General features: G+C 39.6%; 3 protein-coding genes across 3 annotated transcripts; 1 reads left to right on the forward strand and 2 right to left on the reverse strand.

The window, feature by feature from the left end:
* Positions 1-130: 130 nt before the first annotated feature.
* Positions 131-4,593, reverse strand: LOC128721160 (dihydrolipoyllysine-residue succinyltransferase component of 2-oxoglutarate dehydrogenase complex, mitochondrial). The gene is made up of 6 exons (XM_053814884.1): positions 4,245-4,593; positions 3,868-3,971; positions 2,860-3,549; positions 1,821-1,965; positions 1,442-1,747; positions 131-1,362 (listed from the first exon to the last, which is right to left on the reverse strand). Exons 1-6 carry the CDS (start codon positions 4,341-4,343, stop codon positions 1,228-1,230), a joined length of 1,479 nt encoding a protein of 492 aa, XP_053670859.1. The 5' UTR covers positions 4,344-4,593; the 3' UTR covers positions 131-1,227.
* Positions 4,594-6,129: 1,536 nt separating this feature from the next.
* Positions 6,130-6,691, forward strand: LOC128720714 (guided entry of tail-anchored proteins factor 1). Its single transcript, XM_053814407.1, has 2 exons — positions 6,130-6,198; positions 6,266-6,691. Exons 1-2 carry the CDS (start codon positions 6,130-6,132, stop codon positions 6,689-6,691), a joined length of 495 nt encoding a protein of 164 aa, XP_053670382.1.
* A 50-nt stretch (positions 6,692-6,741) lies between these two features.
* Positions 6,742-8,344, reverse strand: LOC128720755 (glutamyl-tRNA(Gln) amidotransferase subunit A, mitochondrial). The gene is made up of 2 exons (XM_053814450.1): positions 7,999-8,344; positions 6,742-7,942 (listed from the first exon to the last, which is right to left on the reverse strand). The coding sequence occupies exons 1-2, from the start codon at positions 8,274-8,276 to the stop codon at positions 6,742-6,744; spliced, it is 1,479 nt and encodes a 492-aa protein (XP_053670425.1). The 5' UTR covers positions 8,277-8,344.
* Positions 8,345-9,004: the final 660 nt, after the last annotated feature.

Here is a 9,004-nt window from a genome sequence, read left to right on the forward strand (position 1 = left end):
GATTGTACAAACCGTTGATTTTATGCACAAATGACTGCAAAAAGATCCAGTTTAAAACTTGGCGGCACATTGGAATCTGTTTTTGAAAAGTTTGTTTTGATAATTAATGACGTTATAAAATATAGCGCGTATAATTATCTTATTTGTAAACTAAGACCAAAGAAGCAACAAAATGAAAAAAGGGACCTTAAGACCGGTTTCGCTTTATTTCACTGGACAGTACGCGGCGGGAGCATTAAAGCTTGGTGTTAGAGCATTCGAATGCTGGCACAGGAGGATCCTTGGATGGACGGATACTCGCTTGGCAACTGCAGCACCCTCGAATAGTTGTATAAATTGTATAAACAGTTTCAAGAAGAGAATGCCTCTTGTCTCTTGAGGAGAAAACAATGTAGACACAATGGTAATTATTCGTATCTACATAAAAAGTCAGTTCTATAGAATAAATTAAATGTTGAATAATGTACATGAAATTTGTTTGATAACTTGATAGTGTTTTATTTCATTTTACGCAAATAAATACTTCTCTACCTAAACTGCATTGTTGCATCGATTTGTTATTCAAAGGTTTTCTCGAAAAGTTAAGATGATGTTAAGCACGATATTTAATCGTTCATCCTTCGTTCACTTGCACATATTTGTGCTAATCATCAGTATTCCATCGCTATTGACTGCCGCTTAATACAACTAAAAGAGCACCATGAACACTTACGTGTTTGTATTCAGTTTGACCGATTGCCAAACAATATCTCCATTACAACGTGTAATCTTCGCCGGATATCGTAAAAGCCATCATTAGCTTTCTAAGGAATTGAGTAACGGGCATTGATGCAAATTTTGTGTCAATGATGATCGGAAACGAACGGGTTATGTAAATGACATTGCCATTTAAAAACCCTACATTCCAATGCTTAAAGTTCAAGTCATTGAAAAGGCTTCATTTAATCTGGCAGCACGTTAAAGAAGGTCCTCCAAGAGGTTTAACAGGAAACAACGATAAAGATTCATAAGAAACGAGTGGCCAGACAACGACCGTCTAATCTGTAATGATACATGGCGTGCTGGTGCTGCGTATAAGCGTTGTCGTGTTAAGATCTCTTTTTACATTAGTATCGTGTCAATGCATTTCTAATTTACGGCTGCTTTTATGGTGGTCAAAACTTTGATTCCCCTAGATGATCTTGCTCCGTGAACGAACGTAGGCGGCGATTGGCGATTTATATCCGTTTACAGACCGGCTAGAACAATACGAGGATCCTCGACAGCGGCCTTCACCTTGCGCAGGAAGGTGACAGCCTCACGGCCGTCAATCAGTCGATGGTCGTAGGTAAGGGCTACGTACATCATTGGTCGAATTACCACCTTGAATATGAAGAAAAGAAAACAATGTTATCCGTTTGAATAGTTTGAAATTTTGTATTAAAATTTTGTTCTTCTTTACCTGTCCTTTAACAGCAATCGGTCGTTCGAAGATTCCGTGCATGCCAAGAATAGCGCTTTGCGGGGGATTGATAATAGGAGTTCCCAGCAAAGATCCAAATACACCACCATTCGAGATGGTGAAGGTACCTCCATCCATATCCTCTACAGCTAGAGTACCCTTCTTTGCTTTATCCGCTAGACCCGCGATGGCAAGTTCAATATCCGCGTAGTTCATGCCTTCGACATTTCTTAGTACGGGCACCACCAAGCCCTTAGGCGAGGCAACCGCTACTGAGATATCCACGTAATCGCGATAGATAATTTCCTGTCATCAAAATGTTGAATACAAAGAAGTGATTATAATGAAAATACGTCTACCATAGTGTATAATGACTTACGTTTTCCTCAATAACAGCGTTGACGACAGGTTGGTCCTGCAGAGCATAGGCAGCTGCTTTACAGAAAGCGGACATAAAACCAATCTTCATGCCGTACTTCTTCTGGAAGGCTTCCAAATGTTGCTTACGGAAATCCATGATGAAGCTAAAATAAAAGATATTACCATGAATGTTGTTTTATAAACTACGTTGAATATTGGTTCATTATTTCTGTTGATAAATACAAAATCCATATCTCCTGTAAAACCCTAACATTCATATCGAAGAACTCTTTAAGTTAATGTTTTCAGAAAATCATTAAACAAGATTGTTTCATTACTTTCTTCAATAAAATTATTGCCAATAAAATATTTCCTTCTATTTAAAAAAAGCTACAATTTAAACAGAAAGAAAATTAACAGCTGTAGAGCATGAAAATTTAGAGCCTTCATCAAATCACATCAACGTTTTAATTGATGATTGAATTTTCATAGAACTATGTGCACATAGGAAAGAATAGTCTATTGAGGGTTGCATATTTCGAACCGCAACACTAATTTTAATGTGCGTCATTGCAGTACTCAAACATTATGTTAAAAACAAACGTGTCTCGCTGCTATCCATCAACGAACATCTGTGGCTTATGAATTCCACGGGCGGCGAACGTTATTTATACATACTCTCCCTCTAAAACCAGCAAAATAATACCAAGATAGACGAAACGCGAATATACAAGAGAATAATGATGATCGAGCGCCAACGCATGCGTGATTTACCCAGATTACGTCATGCGCCGACTGGCCTTCACCATTCGCCACATGTAAACGTCACCAGGGCGAAGGCGGGTGTCGCGTCACAGATCGCGTGCACCTCTACTTAATCTGGGAAAATACCAATCCGGGTTTGGTGAAGGTTTGATTATACCGTTCAAAAAACATCATTAAAGAAGCAACCAAGTGGGATTGGGCACATGACTATCTGTTGCCAGCAGCGATAAGACACGACGACATGCAGCAACAATGTTAGAACGAAAGATAACGACATTATCAACGATACTTACCTCATGTCGATTTCGTTGAACGTCGTCAGCATAGCGTTCGTGTTTTGCGCTTCCTTCAGGCGCGAGGAGATCTTCAGACGCATGCGGGTCATTTTGACGCGTTGCTCCGTACGGGTTCCAGTGATCTCCTTGGTGTAATCTGCTGGAGGCAGCTTTACGGTTGCTGCTTCGATAGCCTGCGCATGACGGATGGCAGCTACCGGCATTCGACTAATCGGACCAGTTTGTTTCGGAGGTGGCGGTGGTGGAGGCGCGCCAGGAGCCAATGTCGGTGGCGGCGGAGGAGCCGCTGCTGCCTTCGGTGGTGGTGGAGGTGGCGGTGGTGGTGGCGGAGCGGCTGCGGCTGGTGCCGGGGCATCAGCGGGTTTGGCGGCAGCCTTCGGCGCTTCTCCAGTGATCTTCATCTTAAACAGCTGCTGACCGGCTTTGACTGTATCTCCGTCAGAGACGTAAATCTCCTCGATGATGCCATGTCCGGGAGACGGCACACCGACGGTCGTCTTGTCAGTCTCGATTTCCATGACCACCTCATCGGCAGCGACGGCGTCTCCCACCTTCTTTTCGAACTTTACATCTCCCTCCGATACAGAATCAGCGAACGGGGGTACCTTTACGACTTCCGACGACAACAAACGAGTCGACGTGAAAATCGAACGCTCGATCACTGCCCATTGGTGCGCGTTGATTGAGCTATCAATGAAACAACAAACGATGAGAATATGATTAGAGCCTTGTCGCTAACAGATAACTCTTTTATCATTTCGGTAAACAAATCCGAACAGATCCGGTATGCTAGACAGGCTTCTAGCGCAACATAAACAGTTTCACTGATCGTCGCCAGCAGGTGGCACCATGTGATCACTCTACTCTCTCTACAAGTATGCTAGCGGACTGCAGCATTATACTTTGTTATCATTAAGTTGGCATGCTCACAAACAACATGCCAGAGACCAAGCATGTGCGGTGGGGTTGGGCTTCTAAAAATAATATCAAAACACTTTCTCTTACTTTCGAATGGATACGCTGCCTCGACCACTTTCGGCAACTGCTTGCCGGATGCTCAACAGCAATCTATGCCCCTGGTGGTAGGTCCTGGAACCGCTTGCGGTAACCTACAAATATACGATAAAAATCATCAATAAACTAGCACAACATACTTCGACACTAAGCCGTAATGCTACCAGAGTCGATTAAAATCCACTCTAACCTATCAGCACTATTGTTATCTGTGGCAATTAAGGCTAAGCATAGCCCAAAAGACCCGCTTGTCCGCAAATTCTTGGGGCAGATTACATAATCTTTTTTCGCCGGCGTGTAACAAAATTGAGGACTTCTCAAAACGTAGATTCTATTCCGGAATCATAGCCAACGCTGAAGCAACTTACCTGCTGAGGAACTGCTTGTCCCCCTTCTAGGGAACGCAGGCTGATGCGGAGTGCAGTTCGGGGTAAATTCCGCGAAGATATCGACAGTATTCCGGCCATCGTTCAAGTGTTCGCAGCAGCCGCGATCCGTTTGCTGACAGCAAGTGAAAGGTGTGACAAATCCCACGATACCAAGTTTGGATCAGTGGGACACCAGCTGTTAAGAAATCCCCAAAGATGGGGAAATGGAATTTCTGCTTGAACGGATTGTCCTGGCCAAAATTACCCCTTTCTACAACCCACTAACAAGCTCGGTCGAGCGAATTACGCGAGCCCCAAACGGAATAACGACAGAAGATTTTCGCAACGCTACGACCATGCAAACTTTTGACAGACAATATTTAAGCGCCTCTCGTGGCAGATACTGTAAACATTGCAGCAGCTATGGTTTGAATGGTTGCTGTGTTTTCCTAGTAATAATTGGCTTCATGGCATAATTAATAGTAATTTATCTTAATCACTGTTTAAAAATTTGTTGATATTTTTTTGTTAGAGAATACCTTTGTTTCATACTGATAATAACTTGCCGTTTGCCATAGCTTTGTTCAATGAGTCTGTCTATAGTGCTGGTAGGCATCAAATGACATGTAAACTATGTAAAAAAAAAATGTCGCTTGATCATTTGATTTTAGTTAAGTTAGTTGAAGCATTGAATTTCCTTCTCTTTAAGAAGCACAACCCGTAAACAACCGTATACTTCCAACAACGATATTGAGGTTATTAATATAAAACTGATAAACTAATTTGACAGGCACTGTAATTCGAAATAACGTTGTCAATCCTTGCTTTAGCAAGAGAGGTCCTTTTTCCCTTTGTAACCCGTCGATTTGAAATCCGTTAATCTTTAATCAAACTTAGATAGATATAAACTTCAAACATCTACAAATTACAACATAGGACGCTTCAACGTTCACATGCTTTAGTTACATACTGCAATAATTATTTTCAAAAGACCAATTGGTGAATTACATAGTAACGCACGTGGTTGGTTACATATTCTTAGAAGCAAAAATTTATCCCAAGATTTTAACTATGTTCATGTATTACTAACTGTGCAATACGAAAGGTACAGGTATTCCGCTATCTTATGATTAAGCTTTTTATTCGAATTCATCTTCATTCTTTTCTTCGTCGTAGATTTATACAATTTCTGATAAAGCGATCGAACATTGTACTAAAAAATTCGTTCTGACTTGAACTGAACACTTTTTAATGTTTTAATGGTTTTTAATTACATGAGAAATTCTACTTAAAATTACTTTTTCGTTCAGCAAGAAATTAAGAATTAAGGCTCCAAAAATGAAGTCCAATGACATGAAGTAAAAAAATGAAAAACATAACAAACACGTTACATAAATAAAACTTCATGAAGCTATTTAAGGATCCAAAACATCTAGTAATGTGTTTTTTTAGACGAACATCATTTAGAGATTAACATACGTTGTGAAAAATTGTTGCATTGCTATGGAAAAAACATTTGTGACCGAGGTTTCTTGCAGTTTGTTCCATCGTGCAATCCGTCTGACAAAAAATACGTCAAACCATACATCCCGACATTGTTTTGAATTTAATTCAAGTATATATGAGAACTGTGAAATTGATGCTGTGTTTATTCTATGTGGCTCTTAATATGTAAAAGCTAACAATTCATCAACTTTGTGAAACAATCTACAAATTAGGTAACTATTTGAGAAAAGACACTCTAAAATTTTTATAGATTTTCATGATTATTTTTAAAAAATGTCATTTTAGCTTTCTCGTGATCGCAAAACTTTCTAAGGCTAGACTTATTTAAAAAATCAGCGTGTTGAAACTTAAATCCCAGCCAGACAATACAAGGCACATCATGTATTTAATGTTTGTTATATCGCTCTTATGCTTACTTCTGGCATTCTGTGCAAAGATAACTAAAATCGTAAGCTATCTCGTTGAAGATATTTGTGGGTTAGTTTGTAACTTTTCCGGTCTATATTTATTTACAGCTGCTTCCCTTCTTCTGCAGCGATAGCTCAGAAGTTAAAGAGATAAAGAACAAAGTGTCCGATTTGCGAGCGGATTTGGCTAAGATTTCCATGCGCGATGAATATATCAAATATGTCAAATGTGAACGTAATATTGTTGCTTTGGAAACTGCTCTGAACGAAGCCAAAGGACGTGATAATATGAAGCGTGTAGCGTACGAGTACGGATTGCATTACTGCGGGATGGCGGTACTCGCACTAATCATGATGTATATTTCATTCTCCTACCGAAATACCACCATCATAGTGTTCGGAAACAATTTCAATTTTGAGCCATTCGGTGGGCTAATTAGTTTTCCCACTCAAGTACCCAACTCGATATCAGTTATGTCCTGGATCGTGGTAAACAACTTAGTTGCTAGAACGTTAGCTGGATATGTTAAATAAAAAATACCACAATGGTGTGTAACTAGTGGTGCGAGTTCTATTTACTTTCTCTAGTCGTAGTTTGCTATGAAATTCACCTCCTTTTCGATCCAGCTAGCAATAGCAAACAGATTGCGTTCCGTAAAATGATTACCCATTAGTTGCAGACTTATTGGCAGCCGGCGAGACGATAATCGCACCGGAATCGAAAGCGCAGGTATGCCAGCCATATTTGCCGGCTGGGTGCAGAAATCTTGTACAGCACATTGATCGCGATTATTGCTTTGCGTGAAGGTTTTAAACAATGGTGCATCACTAAGCGTGGTCGGTGTAAGAAGTACATCAACAGTTCTGAATGCCTTCGCAAAGTCGTCTGCTATAAGTCTTCGTACTTGAAGGGCTTTTTGGAAGAATTTGTCATAGTTTTGACGTAGCAGGAAATAATTTCCCGAAAGAATACGGTTCTTTACAACACTGTTAAAGCCTGCGGCCCTTGTTTTGGCATACAGCTGTTCCGTACTTGTGTCTTCTTGGGAACGGTGGCCATACTCGATGCCGTCGTAACGAGACATATTGCTGCTAACTTCACATTGATTGAGAATAGAATAAACGAATATTGAAGACGAAGTATAAGGTAAAGATACAGCATGTACAGTAGCTCCAGCAGATTCGAGCATATCCGCCACTAAAGTCCATGTTTCAAGAACTTCTTCATCAAGACCGGCACAGTGATATTCGATAGGTATGCCTATTCTGACTCCTTTAAGACATATTTCCTTTTCAAACGTTGGTATGTTCTCAAAGGGCTTCTTCACTGTCGTTGAATCGTAGTCATCGGGACCGGCAATGGCATTTAAAACGGTCAAACAATCATCTACGGTTCGCGTCATTATACCTGGAACATCCATCGAATTTACAAGCGGTATCAATCCATGACGAGATAAAAGCCCATAGGTAGGCTTCAATCCAACCACACCACAGTAAGAAGCCGGATTTCTCGTGGAACCACCGGTGTCAGATCCAAGGGCAGCGTAACATAAACCAGCAGCTACAGCTACAGCGGAGCCGCCAGAACTTCCCCCAGCGATTCGAAAATTGTCATCATCAAGTTTTTCACTCCAACTGTTACGTGTAGGTCCAAAAATGGAATCGATACAACCAGACCCCATACCAAACTGATCCAGGTTTGTTTTGCCAAGAACGATAGCACCACATTTTTCTAATCTTTCCACAACGGTAGCGTTGTATGTGGGAATAAAATTCTCAAGCATGCTGTAAAACAAATAGCGTAAGTTTAATGTTTATCTTCAGTTAAATATGATTTTTACCGAGAAGCACAAGTGGTATGGATGTCTTTGGTGCAGAAGTTATCCTTCACTGCTATCGTAACACCATCGAGGACACTTTTCGGAGTATTCTTATGATAGCGATCTGTAGCGGCTTCAGATTGCTGCAAGGCTGTTCTGGACGATAGTCTAATGAATGCATTTAAAGGCTTTAAACTTTCGATCAGAGCTAAAATTTGTTCAGTAACTGCAAGGGGATTTAGTGATTTCTCCCGAAAACACTCCGACAATTTGCGTGCTCCAAGAGGCAATCGTTGCATTATTTGGTTTTATTTTGTAATTAGCAATTGCAAAAGTTTTGCGTTAAGAAGCTGACTAATTTGTCGGTGTAATCGTATTTCAGATATATTTTTAGGTACCGGCAAAGTAGTTAAATCTTAGTTTCTTATTTATGCTAAACTTGACGTAACGTTTTTCAAATGTTTTAATGTCATGTCTCTCATTCGTTCAAGACCTTTTGTTTATGTTACAAAATCTGTTTATGTTTCACGGTCAAAAAGTCCGTAGATCATGATGAAATATTTCAAGATATTTGAATCAATTTGAAATATTTCATTTTTAAAATTCTTATATTTTTTTTTGTGATTTTCATGTTGTCCATTTGTATTTTACACATTACGCTAGTTTTACACATAAAAACTCTAGCTTAATTATTGTATATTGTCTATTGTCTATTTTAATTATTGTTTATTGTTACACCATCACGTTCATTACAGTAGATTCTATCGACCATTCAACAGTAAAGATATCTTGAGTTACACATATTACAGTTGCTTATTTCGTATTTTAAATGATGTAATGATTTAATGGTTCTAAAGATTTGAAAAATGTCAAAAACGTATGTTAAAGGAGCAGGAACTAGAGTAAATCTAAAAACTTATTTGACAAAATATACGCACTGTATTCTGCATGAATGATTTTGCTCATTATACAGTTTAAAACATGTGTCGAACAATGATAAATGATTCGAAAGATACGCAACTCTGAA

The sequence above is a fragment of the Anopheles nili genome, chromosome 2 (assembly GCF_943737925.1).
Source record: "Anopheles nili chromosome 2, idAnoNiliSN_F5_01, whole genome shotgun sequence".
NCBI classification, from domain to species: domain Eukaryota; kingdom Metazoa; phylum Arthropoda; class Insecta; order Diptera; family Culicidae; genus Anopheles; species Anopheles nili.

Bases quoted from the DNA above. Each gene is read 5' to 3' on its own strand.
- LOC128721160 (XM_053814884.1), bottom strand. From the start codon at position 4,343: ATGGCCGGAATACTGTCGATATCTTCGCGGAATTTACCCCGAACTGCA. The intron at 3,550-3,867 runs GTAAGAGAAAGT...TTTCATTGATAG, and splicing joins GGCAGCGTATCCATTCGAAA to CTCAATCAACGCGCACCAAT. The intron at 1,748-1,820 runs GTAAGTCATTAT...TTTTGATGACAG, and splicing joins ACGCTGTTATTGAGGAAAAC to GAAATTATCTATCGCGATTA.
- LOC128720714 (XM_053814407.1), top strand. From the start codon at position 6,130: ATGTATTTAATGTTTGTTATATCGCTCTTATGCTTACTTCTGGCATTC. The intron at 6,199-6,265 runs GTAAGCTATCTC...ATTTATTTACAG, and splicing joins GTGCAAAGATAACTAAAATC to CTGCTTCCCTTCTTCTGCAG.
- LOC128720755 (XM_053814450.1), bottom strand. From the start codon at position 8,276: ATGCAACGATTGCCTCTTGGAGCACGCAAATTGTCGGAGTGTTTTCGG. The intron at 7,943-7,998 runs GTAAAAATCATA...TTTGTTTTACAG, and splicing joins CATACCACTTGTGCTTCTCG to CATGCTTGAGAATTTTATTC.